Raw genomic sequence first — 18555 nt, forward strand, 5'->3', positions numbered from 1 at the left:
AAATAAAAACGAACAGATAGTGCATCCGTAAACGTAAACATTTCTAGTTTGACACAGAGAGAATGCCAGCTGTAATAATATGAGCAGAGAGCCATGGTGAAAATCGAGGGTGTTATCTACAGAGAATGAAAAGCAAACGAGGCAGGCTGCACAGTTTTGGTTTAAGGAGGGTAAATGCGAGATGAGGAAAGGGGGGGGGAACGCTTGAACCAGATCGAAAAATTGTTAATGGCGGGACTGTTTTCATAACAGAAGGAAAGTCGAAAGGAGATTGTACCAGTGTGTATTATGTCCGATCAGGCAAGAGTATTAGTCTGAGAAAGCGTCCCCTGATAATGGATAGGAAAGAGAGGAAAAACAGCTGTGTTTTTTAGGCGTTGGAAGGAAGGGCAGCGGCCGTTTGTTTGAGAGAGTAGCCATTTGCACCGAGACAAAATGGCCGTGAGCACCACGAGGAGATAACAACAGATAAGAACCAGGAAGTGACACGTCAACTAAAACACCATAGAGGAGGAGTAGGTCGCCACCTAGTGGCGGAGGGGGGGTAGTGCGGGGGAGTTTTCATTACCCATAGGGGAATATTTAGATATAAGTCTGTACTACCATCTAGTGGCGGAGTGGGGGAGTGAGTCAAGTTAGAGAATCTACTGCAGCACAGAGAGTGGATCTATTATAATAATAATATAGATATACAGGTTAATTAAATAGAGTTTAATCATACAATGGATTAAATAATAATTGCACAGAGAGGAGGTGCAGTTATTTGAATGGGTTAATTATGGAATAAAGAGGGAGTTTGAATTCTAGTGGGGCTTTCTCACACCTAATAGGCAGAGTCTTGAAGACACGTCACCAGAAGAACTGGCGCGCGCTGGGGGTCAAACTGGGATGAAGATAGCCAGCGTCGAAAAGTGGGAATCGGTTTAGTTGCAAGTGTCACGCCGGAAGACAACAAACAGGGAACCGCCCTGTAAGATGGATAATAGGTGTGGAGAAGGTGGTAGACTAATAGCAAAACAAGGGAAGTCGAATGTACAGACGACTGCCGGTGTTGTGTTTCTGCTTTCAGCGGGGGGAGACACCGACAGCGGTGGAGACGACCAGGAGACAGACTGGAGGAGGAGGAAGCCGCAGGGGCCAGGCACCGCAGCCTGGTACACAGATCATCCACGACGAGAGAGAGGAGACGGCGGCGGTGGAGGAGCAGATGTGGAGAGGACAGCCAGAGACACTGAGCAGTAGCAGACCAGGGGAGACATTTTTGCCTAGGGGACCGCGCCCTGGGAGGGGGACCAGCTCAGGAAAAGGAGCCGTCACTGAAAGGGGCCCTTGCCCTAGAAGACGGGACCGGCCCAAGATGGGAGGTGTACTGTAAGAGGGAAGGGAGCGCTCTGATTTGGACGTGGGGTACCTAATAGGGGGGCCGAAGGGTTTAGGTGTGTCGTCTGAAAAGTTGCAATCTGTGTTTTTCTCTGTCTCTCTCTCTCTCTCTCCTCCCTGACCGTTGTTTATCCTTTCTGGTTTGGGTGTGATGCGGGTAATGGAAAACAATAAGGCAAACAGCAGACGGCGGGGCCCTCATTGTTATGAGTCTATTTTTGTGTATAATTAATTGAAAAACCAAGTAGTCTGTTGATTCTGAAGGTTGATTAAGAATCAAAGGGGGGAATGAAGGATTTGGGGTGCTTTTCCAATGTATGTGATGTATAGATTGGGGGGAGATGACCACAGCTAAAACGGTGAGATCGAAATGTGCATGGAAGACGGTGATAGAACAGTGGTCCAGTATAGAGCTGCCGCGGTATTGATGTTTTCCTTACCGCACACATTTGCAAAATATTTCCTACCGCCGCGGTTATTACCGCACGCACACAAAAAATTAAAAAAAAAAGTTTGAATGCATTTTTTTTTTAGTAGTAGTCTACTCTTTATAGCATATAGCCTGCCTCTAGTCTAAATGTCTATCTTTAGAGGATTACTTTGCAGCATGAATATTGTTTGGGATTCGGCAAGCACGCATTAGTTATTGAAAGTGAAACACGGATTCGAAGTTTCCCCTCTGGTCGTGCGCAGTTCACTCGGTGTCGCGGGCAGAGGTGGTTACCCCTAACCCCCCCGACCCTTTCTTATTATTATTACTATAAAGTTACTACTTTATAATAAAGGCATTCGTTTTGTGGCATTAACATTATATAGTTATACGTTCAATAACATCAGCGTATTTACCGGACCATAGCAAGGCAAGGAATACTCTATTCATATCTCAGTTCCTTTCTTTGCTCAGAGCGTGCTGAGTTGTCCCATTCTGCGGTCTGTTAATAAAGTTTTCAATCAGACAAGTGTATAGAACGAAGGGCTTTTATTATAACATTCGTTGCAGACAGTAAAATCATTATGTCTCGTTTAGTACTCCTGAGGAGCGATGATAGTCCACTCCGGCGGAGAGTTAAAGCTAACGTTATTAGCCGTGTTGTGATGAGCTGACATTCAGGAAGTAAAAACCTAATACGCGCTTGCCGATTGGTGGTAACACACTGCATGACGCTACAACGTGTGACGCGTCTCTCTTCTGACCAATCAGTGGTCTGCAATGTTTCACGTGACTTTTCTGGTACCCAATAGGGTCGCTTGGAACCTCGATAGAGGAGTAGGGTATATCTGCAGAGCCGCAAGCCCAACGAGAGGAGGGTAATTTATTATTATTATTATAAAAAACAGCGGTGACGCGGTATTCAGCCTACTCTGCGGTGGCCGTGATGTAACAGCGATACCGCGGTAATGCGGTAATCGCGGCAGCTCTAGTCCAGTAGCCAGCAAAATGTTTAGCAGCCAGCCGAATGTTGACATTCCTTGTAAGAACAAAGATAACGGAGCGGTACAGAGCGAGGGAGAGGGGTGACCTCTTTAATGCAACAGTGAATGAAACGTTTAATGGTGTGAAAGGTTATTAACGCAGTTGTCATGACAACGCGGCACATGACAACCAGAAGGCGGGGCCGTCGTTGTTACGACGAAGATCTATAAGTCGAACGGTGTTTCCGGGTGTAAGGCAGACCAAGAGCGAGTAGGACTGAGATCACACAGAAGACACTCTCTCCTCTCATCGAGAGGGGGGGGGGGGAGGAAGAATGCCACATCATCATTAGCTTCGGCTAACGCGAGGAGGGTTAGGCTGACGACCAGGCCTGAACACTATTGGACTGAATAACAAAAGGACGATAGATGAACACACCGAAAGATCATTAGAATAGACTTTTCAAGGACAATAACATCTGTTAACATCTGAGCTGAGGTTTCTGTTTATCAAATAAACCACGCTTTTCCTTGTAAGGTATTTCACGTTGTCGAAGTGTCGGATTCTTACGGAGGTGGAGAATTATTATGGTTTGCGGAGTGTACTAACGGGGAGAGATAAGGATCTTATCAGCCAGTATCTGAGACGTTAGGACCATTAAAATTACACAACGCATAGGAATTGGATGGAGAGCCAAACAGACGAAGACGTGATACTGGCCAGTTTGATCAGGATCTAACACCCGTTTACCAGTCATTTTGTCCTTTATACAGCATTTGGGGTACAGTAGAGGTAAAGTGACATTTTACAAGAGGATTATACTGTATGTTTGGCTAACTAGCCTACTTTGCCACGTTGCTAACACTAAAGGAGCAGATGTTGCAACTTCATTACTCCACTATGAGAAAACACTGCAGCTGGTGACGTCAGGGGACCTGAGCTGCGATGCTAAGCTCGTTTTTTTTTTATTATTATTATTTTTTATCTGCCGCTTTGAAATTAAAATCCCCCTGCCTCTTAGCAGAAAGAGAAATAAATATTACATGACCTCACTCAAGGTGAAGTGCCTGTGTGAATCACAGACGAAGCTAGTATAATAAAGGCCTTTTTCAAGTTAAAGAGCATGTGTTAACCACAGACAAAGCTAGTTTAATAAAGACCTTTTTCAAGTTAAACTAGCTTCATCTGGTGGTTAACACAGGCTGGTGTAGAGCCTGTGTGAACCTGTGTGAACCACAGACAAAGCTAGTTTAATAAATACCTTGTTCAAGGTGAAGAGCCTGTGTGAACCACAGATGAAGCTAGTTTAACTTGAAAAAGGTCTTTATTAAATTAGCTTCGTCTGTGGTTCACACAGGCTCTTTAATAATGACCTTGTTCAAGGTGAAGAGCCTGTGTTAACCACAGATGAAGCTAGTTTAATAACCAGTTCATTTTCCCATGCCGAAGGGGCGTCACATAGGGGCGTCACACTTCAGGTGATGCTGTGCTCTGATCTCCCTGGAGAGTTGCATGTGTAAGGGGGGCTATGTGTATAGACGGTTTCAAAGTGACAACGGTAGCATTCTAAAAGGACCCAAGTTTATTTCCTATTGTGATGTGATGTGACAAAATTCACCATAGAATTATGTAATCTTGAGCCAACATTGATTAGGGCAATTGACTCTATTCCACATCTACTGTATATAGAGGGTTGAGAGACCACTGAAGGGAAGGCATGGGATGTGTGACCTGGAGGTGAGAGGATCAGAGATAACAGCTGTGTCTGAGTCTGGAGAGGTACAACAAAGTCAGATTTAGAAAAGGTTTCAACCAGAATAGTTAAGACGAGGCTCACTCTTTACACTATGAGCAAGGAATTTCAATTAACGACATCCTTCTGTGTATTGTGGATTATCTAGGTCTCACCTCGACCATCTGGGCAATGAATCTCACATGCATATGAGATTAAAATGTTGAATACTGGGGTGGTCACAGAACAAATGTTCTTAACCCTTTCACTGCCACACTACACAAGGTTAATCCTTTACTATCACACCGGGTAATTGTTTGGTAGTGTGGCAGTGAAAGGGTTAAACTTTAATTCTGGAGGTTAGAAAGACCACACTATGGGATAAACAGCTGGTGTGGGTGTTGGGAGACATTGGGGTATCTGGTCACATGACCTTCTATAGTGACAGTTGCAGTAGGAAGGACAAGATGAACAGCCTGTTTATAAAACTTAAAGCTGAGACAAAAAGATTGGAGGACGTGGCGACCAGATGGTATGGGCCAGGACATATCGGGTGAAACTAACCTCTCTTGTTAGGTTTGCTCTGTGTTTATCAAGTGGCTTAGGCCGATTAATGGTTGGGTTGGGTATCAATTAATTCAATCTCTCCAATACAATAATTAACTTGTTAAATTAGCAATAATTAGTATTGTTACCACTACTTGTTAATAATCAGTGATTTGTTGGCATTGTAATTTAACGGCATAGCATTATTAATGTAAAATTGTCATACAATATGAAATAATTAAAAGGGAATCTGATCATGAGAGAAGTTGTTTTTGCAATCTATTTTATAACACATGGCAGTGTTTGCTAATTGCAGTAGTTGACAGGAAATACACTTGGGTCCAAACTGTTTCCTAGCAACATAATTCCAGTGAAACCATCTATATATGTAGGAGGGGTCAGGAGAAAGAAGATACTTCTCATGGAAACCGACAAGGACGTCATCTCCTTCTAGAGCTTGTGAATTCCTACTGCACCCTATTCAGTAGGTACTAGGGCTGCTCGATTATGGCAAAAATCATAATCATGATTATTTTTATTGATATTGAAATCACAATTATTAAACATGATTACTCTCAACTGAATTTGTTTGACCTTTCTTCTTGACCAAAGGCTGCCTTTCAGTCATCTTCTACATGTTACCAAAGACATTTTAAAATAACTGGAGAACCGCGCCCTGGCTTGAGGGAGGAGGGTCGGAGTGCATCGCTGTGAAGGAAGGGTGTGCCGCATTTATAACACAAGACTAAATGAGAGCAACACTGCATGCGGCACAATACTAGTTTTATCTCGATTATCTTGTTTTCATGATCGTGGGAAGCAAAAGCTGAAACTCGATTAATCGCCCAGCCCTAATATGTACTATTCTTCTCACAGAAGGGACAGACACCCCCCCCCGCTCACCCTATCCACCAGTTTCTCCAGGTCGGTCTCGGCCGGGAAGTGTCTCCTGACCTTCTCGCGGACCCTGTCGCGGAGGTCCGTGCTGGGAGGACCCTCGCTTCCCTCGCCCTCTGGCAACGGAGAGGTGGGGCTCAGGGGAACGGATGGCAGGTCGCTCAGCAACTCAGAGATGAGGTCAGCCGCCGGGCCCGAGTGACTCACAACCAACCAGGGAGTGTCTCTCCTCAGAGAGAGGTCCACTCTCTGATAGAGAGAGAGAGAGAGAGAGAGAGAGAGAGAGAGAGAGAGAGAGAGAGAGAGAGAGAGAGAGAGAGAGAGAGAGAGAGAGAGAGAGAGAGAGAGAGAGATGGCCTGATGACCTCTTTAACAGACTGGAACTCACACACAGTTACTAGTGTTACTCTATGTTCAGGCATACACAGATTATATTACTTGCCCACCATTGTTTTTCTATCAAACACAGTCATGTCAGTGAAATTAAACGCAATGCACATCCCCCGAAAAATGTCCGCTGTAACCGGTATCACCAGTGTTAACCATTATCCTCACTGTGGCATCCCTAACACACACACACACACACACACACACACACACACACACACACACACACACACACACACACACACACACACACACACACACACACACACACACACACACACACACACACACACACACACACACACACACACACACACACACACACACACACACACACACACACACACACACACACACACACACACACACACACACACACACACACACACACACACACAGCTCTCTCCAGGATTTTGTAACTAGCAGAGTCAGTGAGTGCAGTAATATCACGTTGTTTGTGTCCTTTTACCTCAAGCATGGATACTTCTCCTGATATCAGCATACACAGCACTGGAATCTCAATACTGCCACTACCTGTAGCACAACACAAGAGCCAGGAGACAAGAGAGACACCTGTTAGCACAACACAAGAGCCAGGAGACAAGAGAGACACCTGTTAGCACAGCACAAGAGCCAGGAGACAAGAGAAAGACCTGTTAGCACAGCACAAGAGCCAGGAGACAAGAGAGACACCTGTTAGCACAGCACAAGAGCCAGGAGACAAGAGAGACACCTGTTAGCACAGCACAAGAGCCAGGAGACAAGAGAGACACATGTTAGCACAGCACAAGAGCCAGGAGACAAGAGAAAGACCTGTTAGCACAGCACAAGAGCCAGGAGACAAGAGAGACACCTGTTAGCACAGCACAAGAGCCAGGAGACAAGAGAAAGACCTGTTAGCACAGCACAAGAGCCAGGAGACAAGAGAGACACCTGTTAGCACAGCACAAGAGCCAGGAGACAAGAGAGACACCTGTTAGCACAGCACAAGAGCCAGGAGACAAGAGAGACACCTGTTAGCACAGCACAAGAGCCAGGAGACAAGAGAGACACCTGTTAGCACAGCACAAGAGCCAGCTGAAACATGCTGAAACAAAAGTTGGTTAATTATTGGTCCATTTCTGGAATAGGTCAGTACAGTATGTTGATTGTTTAATGTTGGGTCAGCAGTAATTATGGAATCGTATAACAATACCGGATGCAAAGTTGAATTTTCCCATCTTAACCCTTTAATCGCCAAGGACGACTTTAGACGTCATTGCTCGCCATGCTTAATCTGCCAATGACGTCGTACAGCGTCTTTGAGATCAATATTTAAAAAATCTGTCATGGCAATCATATTTCACCCACGGAGACTTGAGACTTGCTGTTGATCTCCTCTCAACTCTCCAACGGTTCAAGACCGCCATCTGGTGGCCGATCGGCGAATCGCCAAAACCGGAAGTGAGCGGCAGGAAGTGGTGCTCACCCATATTTCGTCCAGCCACTCGCTATCGCTAGCGGGACTCCAGCTTGATACACTGGATAGCGATCCGTTGCCAATAACTCGATAAACAACATAATTTGGACGTATATAGTATTATACAACCTGGAACTGGACCAACTAGATCGACATCCCATAATAGCGAACTTTCTGCTCCACGCTGATCGCCCAACGCTACGAGGAAGCTGCGGTGAGTTTCAGCGTGTTTGATTATTATTATACATACACACTGCTCCGATCAACATATCACCCATACTAAATAAATTATTTAACGTCGGCCACGGACTTATAAACCCCCCCCCCCTCCGGTCACCAGATGATGAGGCATGACGTGTAGGACCTTGTACAATTGAAAATTTGTATCTGACGTCAATCGGTATCAAACTACATTTGATGATCTAATATATGTATTTAGGGCTATAACTCACTGCAGAATGCTGCAGAAAACGATAAAAACATATTTATACTTTAGACCGTATTTTAGTATGAATATGTGAATGAAAAAGTAGAACGTTGCTACATCCTAAACGATAGATACTTGACGTTGAATGGGCCATAGTAATGTCAATTTAGCAATACAATTTAAAAAGTTATAGCCCTGCAAAGAAGGGGAACATCTCCATAGACAAATAGAGCCGGCAGAGGATGGTATAAGGATGGATATAAGCGTGGCAGAGAAAGGGTTAATATGTAACTGAAGTGCTCTTTCATCTCATCCACGATATAAACTCGAAGACAGGCAATGCTGTAGATACCTGTTGTCTTTCAAATTTCATTTCAAACCTTTATTTATACTCGTGAAAGCACTGAGGTTTCCCTCATTTACAGTGATGACGAGTTAACAAAGGACACAAATATCATAAGTAACAGTTAATAATTACAATGAATTACAATTACTACAATGATGGATTAAAAACAATTACATGATTCAGTACATAGGTCAAGTGCAATGCCTTTAAACTCCATGAATGACGGGAATGTTCCGAGCTTTAGAGTCTTTTGCAGGGTATTCCATGTGTATGGAGCATCGTAGGAGAAGGCAGACTTTCCAAGCTCAGACCGAACTCGAGGCACCCTGAGCACAAGCCGATCATTCGAACGAGTTTGGTAGGTGACAGCACTCCAGACCAACAAAGATGTAATATAACGTGGAAGTTTGCCAATAATTGCTTTGTAGATAAAAAGATACCCATGATAACTATGTCGCAACGAGAGAGATGGCCAGCCTACCCTCTCATACAAAAGACAATGGTGAGTATCATATTTGTCACCCGTAATAAATCTTAGGGCAGAGTGGGCAGAATCCAAAGGCCTTAATGTAGACGCAGACGCATGCCTGTAAATGACATCACCATAGTCCAATATCGCCAAAAAAACAGCCTGTACAATTATTTTCCTACAGAACATAGGAAAACTAGCGCGGTTACGGTACAAGAAACCAATCTTTTGCCGTAATTTTGTAGCTAGGTTATCTATATGGAATTTAAAAGAAAGTTTATCATCCAGCCATATACCAAGATATTTATACTCACTAACTCTTTCAATATACAAACCATTTGCTGTTGTTAGGTGTAGCATGTCATAATCTATAACCCTGGCTCTAGAAAACATCATAGACTTGGTTTTACTAGCATTAAGCACTAACTTGAGCTTAGCTAGAGCATTTTGGAGAGTGTCAAACGCAAGCTGCAGGTTCACAATAGCTTCCTGAACAGTATCCGCAATGCAGTAGACAACTGTATCATCCGCATAAAGATGAGCCTGACAACCTGCTAGTGCTGAAAGACTAGAAACAATATCATTAATATAGATTGTAAAGAGGACCGGCCCCAATACCGAACCCTGTGGTACACCCTTAGACAATGGCAGGAAATCAGATTGAAAGTTACCTGAATTCACAGATTGACACCTTGAAGATAAATAGTCCTGAAACCAAGCACAAGCGGCTTTATCCAGGCCAATGCTAGCTAGACTATTCAAAAGCAAGTGATGGTCTACTGTATCAAACGCCTTTGAGAGGTCTACAAAGAGAACTGCACAATGCTTCCCATTGTCCAGGGCTGAAATAATGTCATTGGTGACCAAAGTAACAGCTGTAATAGTACTATGATTTGCTCTGAAACCTGATTGGTGAGTACTTAGCACTGAGCAACTTGAGAAAAAGGTTTTTAATTGGTTGTTTACCAAGGTCTCCAGTGCTTTGGCTAGGCATGATAGTTTGGAGATAGGACGATAGTTATCCATCTTATCCCTATCCCCCCCTTTATGCAAGGGGAGCACCTTGGCAGATTTCCACACTTGCGGGACTATGCCAGATGCAATAGAAAGGTTAAAGATGTGTGACAATGGCTCACAAATGACAGGGGCTGCCAGTTTTATAAAAAAAAAATCTAAATTGTCCACACCAGTAGAACACTTAGGGTCTATGGATTGCAAGATATTGAGTTTCACTAGATGAAAATGGCTGGAAGGAAAATGTAGGTACACACGAGGCATGATCGAAGATTGGGCTAGGGTCAGAGTCAACATCCAGTGGAGCCAGCCCAGTAGACAACCTGTCAAATAAGGACCCAGCCTCAATGAAGTGTTTATTGAAAGCAAGACAAATTTCCTGAGGATCCGAGATTTTACAATCAGCCACATTAATACACAATGGCAATGTAGCAGGGTTATTTTTTGACAGGTTTACTGCACCCCAGAATTTAGCTGGGTTAGAGTAGGAATTCGAGACTAAGTCTAAAAAGTAATCAGATTTAGCCTTCCTCACAGCTGCAGTAGTTCTATTTCTAAGTTGTCTGAAGGAAAGCCAGTCTTGCGTATCCCCAGTGCGTCTAGCACATAACCACGCAGAGTTCCGCTCAGAAAATAATGCTGACAGCTCACTTGAGAACCACGGTGCCACCCTATCCTTAATCCTAGTCCTTTTATAAGGAGCATGTTTATCTACAAAGCAATTAAATGTCTTTATAAAAGAATCCAGTGCAGTTTGCACATTATCAGACCCTGCTAAACATAGACTATTATTAGTAGCAATGTCCTCCAAAAAGGTTTGGGGGTTAAAGATTTTAAGATTTCTCCTTTGAACAATACGCGGTCTTGATTTCAGCAGCTTTGTGGATCTAACACAAATGATGTAGGACAATGATCACTAATGCCTAAATCAAAAACACCACTAGCAGAGATCCTGTCACATCTGTTAGAAAATATCAAGTCAATGAGAGTGGATTTAGCATGATCTTTAGGGTTTGGTCTAGTGCTCTCAGTAATCAACTGAGTAAGGCAGAGGTTACCACTCACCTCCTTCAGGTAACTAGAAGCAGCATTTCGCCAGTCCAAGTTAAAATCACCCAGCACTAGCATCTCTGAATTAGAATATAATGACAGTATATCCATAATTTTATCAGTAGCACTAGCCTCAGCTTTGGGAGGCCTATAGACACCAATCAAAACTAAAGAGTTACAAGGCCCCAAATCAACCTTCAGCACAAGTAATTCGAAACACTTTGGAACTGTGATGGTATTCAATACTGAAACAGACAAACAGGATTTTACATACATTGCAACCCCACCCCCTCTGCCAGCTCTGTCGCTTCTATATAAATTATAGTGCTGTAAAGCTGCAGATGAGTCATTGTCAGATTTTTTTAACCAGGTTTCCGATAAAACCAGAACATCAGGATCAGCCTGAGATACTAAAATTTTCAGATGGTCTAACTTATGTTGTTGAAGGAGGCTTCGTATGTTTAAATGGATTAGGCCAAGCCCTTTCCTATCCTTGAAGGCAGATGGGCTGTTCAGACTAACTGTGGCAGAGACTGTATCATTAGGTACAATATATTTCACTATCATTCATTTCGATTGGATAGAATACATTCATGCTCAGATCGAAAGTATGACCATTGACCGCCATCAATCAATAGCAATATCAATATCTGAGTCTTTGAAATTGCTAAATGATTTTTCCTAATAATTTGGCTTCATTGAGAAAGTAGAAAGGACGACAGGGATACATAGTATCATAAATTGTTTAACTTTTTCTTTTCCATAGAACTATTTTTACTTTCAATATTCCTGTGTGCTGCTTGATGTGAAATACAGTGCTTATGTAAAGCCACGATCTATGCAACTATGACCTTGGCCACTAGAGGGCATACAATAACCACTTTACACCATGAGAGCACAGAGTTGTACCAGTGATGGGATAGAAATCAACAACAATGTGATGTGAGCTGTGCATCAGCTTTGGTGCCACAGAGTGGTTTTAATGAAGTGATCATTTTCAGATGCTACTGTACATTCTACAGATTACAGTACAGTTAGTATGGACCACGTACAACACTTAAAGAGGGAACCTGATGACATCACAAGTTTGTGTCTTACGTGTGTGTGTGTGTGTGTGTGTGTGTGTGTGTGTGTGTGTGTGTGTGTGTGTGTGTGTGTGTGTGTGTGTGTGTGTGTGTGTGTGTGTGTGTGTGTGTGTGTGTGTGTGTGTGTTCATCCCAATTGGCTAAAAGGGGGCATAGCAATGGGACGTGAATGGGTGGACGTCCCGTGGTGATGGCCGGGAGGATGCGATCCTCTCTTGATTGATTGATTGATTAAAAACTTTATTAACAGATTGCAGAATGGGTACAGTACAGTACAGCTCAATACATACAATTGTTAAGGGGATGCAGACCAGAGAAAGACTTTAGTCTTGTTTACATCAGGGTCCCCCATTTTCAATTCATCGTAACATATATGACATACATGACATACAGATAGTCAGTACTGCTACATCTATACATTTATGACATACCAGATTTGCAAATACAGTACTGTTTGTGATACAAAAAGAGTCCAGAAAAAAAAAAGTATATACATTTGACGTAGAAACTGTACATTGGAGGAGGTTGGGTGGGGGGGGGGACTGTACATTGGAGGTGGTTGGGGGGGGGGGGGGGGGGGGGGTTGGGTAGGAGGGGTGGGTGGGGGACACTGTACAACTGTACAAACAAAACTGTACATTGGAATATTGACAAGACCATACTTGGTAATTTACTGTACATTGGAGGGGGTTGTGTTAGGACATTTACAGGGGCCAGTTTCGAATTGCAGTCTCCCGTAGGTGTTTTTTGAGAGTGTTTTTGAAAGTGGGTAGTGATTCACATTCCTTTACAGCTTTGGGTAGGGCGTTCCACATTGATGTGGCATAATTGCGAAACGTGTTTAGTCCCTTGTTTGAGCCGAATCTGGGTTTAACATGATTTGTGGAGCTCCCTCTGGTGTTGTGATCGTGGTATTCACTGACCTTTGGGAAGTATTTTGACATGTACATGGGTACCTTGGTCGTGTAGTGTATCTTGTAGACCAGGCCCATTGCAAGTTGCTGTACTCTGTCGTCTACTCTAAAGGCGCTCCCATAGTCCAGCAGACTGTACACAGAGCAGACTCCGCGGACGTCCGCGCGGACTCTTTGAGCCTTCATAGTCGAGCGGACCTCCGTGGACCAATTTCCTAGATGTCACGCGCCAGTTTACACAATTGTCCCCACGCTGTTCAACTTCTGTCATGTCCTCGTCATCCGATGTCAAAATAAAGAGTATGTTATCTCCGTTTCCAATATTTCGATAATAAAACGGGCAGTTTTACGCACTTGAATAACAGGTATATAGGCAGCGAGATGCAATGTACCGTATAGGCTTGAGGTGGACAGCGCGCGTGGTGCTGAAAAGACACGCATTGCATGAAATAAAAGCACCAGTTTTATTTCAAAATATTGGAAACGGAGATAACATTCTATGTTATCTCCGTTTCCAATATTTCGAAATAAAACTGGCAATTTTACACACTTCATTTAGAAAAGCCATTCAAACATCTCTCTTGGCACGGAGCGAGTGTTCAGAGTAAAATGCAGATCGGCGTCACATTAAATGCAGTTCGATGTCAACCAAAACGCAGAGCAGCGTTTTGTGTGACACCAAGTCAGCGGCGCGGATGTCCGCGCGTCAGAAAATTGGAGCTTCGCACCTGTGGGTCTGCTGTCCGCTGAGATCAAAGCTCAAGAGTCTGCGCGGACGTCCGCGGAGTCTGCTCTGTGTACAGTCTGCTGGACTATGGGAGCGCCTTAAGCCATCCTAGGTTGTCAAAGTGGGCAGGGGTGAAGTGGGTTCTAGGAGTAAGGTCAAGCAGTAGTCTGACCAGTTTGTTTTGAGATGTTTGTAATTTTGTTTTTAGCGCCTTTGAGGTGCTTTGGTACCATGAGGTGCAAGCATAGTCGTAGTACCCTTGAATGAGTGCTCCTGCCAGAGTCTTCAGGGTATTCTTGTTTACCAGTGAGGAGATCCGGTACAAGAATCGAGTTCGTTGGTTGACTTTTTTTTATTACATTGGATGCCATTTTGTCACAGGAAAGATTTGCCTCTAGGATGGAACCCAGGTAGGTAATATCTTCTTTCCTTGTGACAATATTGTCACCCACTGTAACTGAGAAGCCGTCGGTCTTGCTGAGTTTGTTATTTGAACCGAAGAGAATGGACTCTGTTTTGCCCATGTGTAATGATTTTGTTATCAGCGAGCCATATGCAGATTTTGTCTAGTTCTGAGCTGAGGGTTTTTTCAACCTGTAACTTGTTCTTGTCAGAGACCAGCAGGGCTGAGTCGTCCGCAAACAGGAACAAGTTGCAGTCACAAGCTGACAACATGTCATTTGCATAAATTAGGAACAGTAGCGGACCTAGTATGCTTCCTTGTGGAACACCACAGCTTACTGTGAGGGGGGGGGGATAGGGTACCGTTTACCTCCACCATCTGCTCTCTCCCCTCCAGGTAGGATTGCATCCAGCTCACTGATAGACTATCAAAACCAATTGCTTTTAGCTTGTCAATCAGAATGGTGCGATTGACAGTGTCGAAGGCCTTTTGTAGGTCCAGCATGACCATGCCGCAGTATTTGCCCGCGTCCACCTCTTGTTTGATGTGGTCATTTAAATAAATGAAATCCGTCATCAGCTCTATTTTCAATCTTTCAAAATGTTCTTATGTACCCCAGTTGCTATTGCATGCACTTATTTGTGTTTCATTACACGTATATGTACATGCTTACCAACTGTTTCGCCTGTTTTATAGCAACACTACTATCACCGACATCTAAGAAGGGAGATCCCCCCTTGAACGGCCCTTCAAAGGTTTCTCCCCTCCACATTGCCTGTGGTGCTTTTTTCCTATTGCTAGGTTTTTAGTGAATTTTTCCTTACCTTTGCGTTGGGAGTGCGTTGGGAGTGCATTCATTTATTTATTTTACATTTTATTTTGGATTTCATGGTGTTTTTTTTTTATTCTTGATTTATTGTGTGTGTTTCTTCTTGACTTGTTCAACTCATTCCCCGCCAACAACGAGTTTACTTGTTATTGGGAGCCAACGCTTGAACGCCAACAACGAGTATACTCGTTATTTGATCGTTTTTCCTTTTTTCCGATATTTGTATTCATTATTTATCCAGGGACCTTGGTGTTACCATAGGGAATGAGTCTGAGATTGCCAAAGTGCAATACCGGCCGCATCCAGCTAGACGGCGGTATCGAGCACCCTTTGAAACCTTGTATTTTGGCCTGTGTAATGGCCAGATGTCTCCGGGGGCACTTTTCTTTGTCGGGCGAATGGAGCGGTCCTCTCGGTTGCATTGAAGCGCATAAAATATCCCTGATCCATATGTTGCGGTGGGTTATGTCGTGGACCAAATGGACATCGGATGTACCAGATGGCGATCAAACAATTGGAATATCCATTTTCATTATTCGGACTATCTGACGTCAATTCTGGCTTGATCATGCAATGTTTTTATATAACGATCGGGCTGCTAAGCGTTTTTAGTGTTCAATACGAATGCCGTTACTGCCAATCAAATAATCAGAAACGACCCCCCCCCCCCCTTTCATGCATTCATGATGAAACATAATACCTATGATATAGAATTGGTTTCGGGATAGTAGTGTGTACAGGCAAGAAACGGCAACGTTTATAGTAGAATTGACGCATATGGCTATTACTCAGCCTTTCGGGAATTACCCCAGACAACGCTATAACTATACTTATATTCACCACGGTATAACACAGGAACGTATGGATGGAAAGATTAATTATTTTTCACATATTGAATGATAGATAGTTTATGTTAAATGGGCCATAGTATTGTATCCATAGCTATAATATAGAATATAGTTATAGCTCTACAAACAAGGTGACACACTCCTATCTTTTAAAGCGTGGCAGTGCTTAGACGGGGCCCGTCTAATCCCCGGCTGTCAATGAGTTAAAGAAGACGTGTCCCCATGGGCCGGACATTAACGTGTGTTGTCGGGCCTTACAAAGAAATTTTATTTTATTTTATCGAAAAAAGGTTGCAGCTATTGTGAATTCACACTTGTTAGATTTGGGAGAGAGTTGTTTGTGTTCACCAATATTTTTGGACTGACAGACCACAGGAATAACATGTATGAATTCTTAAATTTGCCGTAGTTCCCCATTAATGTCTGAGTTGTATGTGTAGTGAACAGATTTCAGACACAGAAACTGTCTTCTCTAAGACTTGAGTAATCTTTGTTTGGGTAACACACAGGCAGGCTCCATTTTCAGGTGAATGCAAGCATATAATACCTTATGTAACCCAAGCCCCATCTACACCTCTCTAATGCAGAGCCTTTCAAAGGACTTTGACCTAGTCTCCCCTGTCACCTGTGTGTTTGAACAAAATCAGAAATACGAGAAGTGTTTTATCTCGTCTCAAAGGACAGAGAAGGATTATTGTAAAACCTTCTGTAGAAAGGTATTACAAAGATATCTATAATTTATAAATAGATTTACAGATATAGATCATTTATGTATCCCTTTAACAAACCAAAGCAGATTTTAGTTTAGTTTTTGTGTCTTCCTGCTACTCTCTTTTAATGTTGTATTAGTTTGGATAATCGTAGCGGAAGACAAAGGATTTGGAGGGGTTACAAAGCTCACAGCATGATGTCACACAAATGGCTCGATCCACACAAACACACCACCCTGCAGCGAGGTGCTATGTCTTCATACAACTATGAAGACATAACTTATGTCAGCCTATATCATTTATGTTCTAGTATTCATCATAGTGAATTAAAGACATATCTGCCAAAACCTCAAGGTCCAATCATTAAAAATATCAAACCCCAAACATAGAATAATTATTAAATCGTGTGACGGCCCTCCCACTCAGCCTACCGAACTTCCTGTTTAGTTTCTGTTGTTGGGAGGGTCATCAGCTCACCTGGGCAACCTGGGCCCTGCTGTCTATATACAGTATATATGTTTGGCCATTCCAGTATTCTCTCTCTCTCTCTCTCTCTCTGGTGCCATATTGGATTCAGGTGCTTGATTGCATCTTTGGTTGGAGTACTGAGTGGTACTATTTGTTTGGGTAACATTATCACGTCTCATGGCTTCTCCTACCATTGTTATGCCGACGATACTCAACTCTTCCTCTCCTTCCCTCCCTCAGATATCCACGTCTCTGAGCGGATCTCGGCCTGTCTGTCCGACATCGCCGCCTGGATGACGACCAACCACCTCAAACTGAACCTAAGCAAAACAGAATTGCTCCACCTGCCGGCCAAATCCTCCCCCCTGACCGACCTTTCCATCACAGTCGAGAATGCAGCTGTGATCGCGTCCCCGACCACCAAGAACCTTGGTGTTGTCCTCGACGACCAGTTGAACTTCTCTGCTCACATCGCAGCGACAACCAGAACCTGCCGATTCCTCCTGAGCAACGTCAGAAGGATCCGCCCCTTCCTGACAAAAGAAGCCACCCAACTCCTCGTCCAATCAACAGTCATCTCCCGCCTCGACTACTGCAACGCACTGCTCGCTGGCCTCCCGGCCACTGCCACTAAGCCTCTTCAACTCATTCAGAACGCAGCGGCCCGCCTGATCTCAAACCTACCGAAGTCGGCCCATGTCACCCCACTTCTTAGGGACCTGCACTGGCTCCCCATTGCTGCACGAATCCGCTTCAAGGCCCTCGACCTAGCATACCGTGCGGCAAAGGGAACCGCTCCCGCCTACCTCCGGTCAATGGTCTCTAACTACACACCCTCAAGACCCCTACGCTCTGCATCTTCTGGCCACCTCAGAACTACTCCTATCCAAGCTCCGGGAGGGTCATCAAAGAGAAGTCGCCTATTCTCAGTCCTTGCCCCACAATGGTGGAATGAACTACCCACCCCAGTTAGGACAGCCGAAACACGTCCAATCTTTCGCCGCCGACTAAAGACGCACTTCTTCAACCATTATCTGAATAAAAAAAATTAAAAATCTAACCCTAACTAACCATACTGTCATGCACTTGTCCTAATAAACGAACCTACACTGTAGCACTCAACACTTTGATGAACATTGTTACTCAGCTGATAGAGTTGTGCCCTTCCTGATGGCTTGTCGTACAGAACTTGTAAGTCGCTTTGGATAAAAGCGTCAGCTAAATGACTAAATGTAAAATGTAAATGTAAAGGTCAACTTTGGGACTATCATGCATTTGCTTGGTTCTCCTTTTGCCTATTTAGCAGTTTGGGGTTTTGTTTGGGAGATGGGAAGCGTGTTGTATCCCTAGGTTAGGTGTGTTTGGAAACTATTAGTTTGTCTGGTTCTCTTATCTGGCTATTGGGGTTTAGGTAAGTGCTGGTCCATGTGTCTGGTTCTCTTATCTGGTG

At 43.7% G+C, this 18555-nt stretch overlaps 1 protein-coding gene across 3 annotated transcripts in view; it reads right to left on the reverse strand.

Moving 5' to 3' along the window:
* Positions 1 to 18555, reverse strand: part of trpm4a (transient receptor potential cation channel, subfamily M, member 4a) — a 249351-nt gene that overhangs the window by 88311 nt on the left and 142485 nt on the right. For all 3 annotated transcript variants that reach the window (XM_084329502.1, XM_084329501.1, XM_084329500.1), the window contains 2 exons: positions 6826 to 6890; positions 5976 to 6218 (listed from right to left, as the gene is read on the reverse strand). In XM_084329502.1, coding sequence (XP_084185628.1) covers positions 5976 to 6218; positions 6826 to 6890 — 308 coding nt within the window. The remainder of the gene's footprint in view (positions 1 to 5975; positions 6219 to 6825; positions 6891 to 18555) is intronic.

Source organism: Notolepis coatsorum, assembly GCF_963971535.1.
Source record: "Notolepis coatsorum genome assembly, chromosome: 14".
NCBI lineage: Eukaryota > Metazoa > Chordata > Actinopteri > Aulopiformes > Paralepididae > Notolepis > Notolepis coatsorum.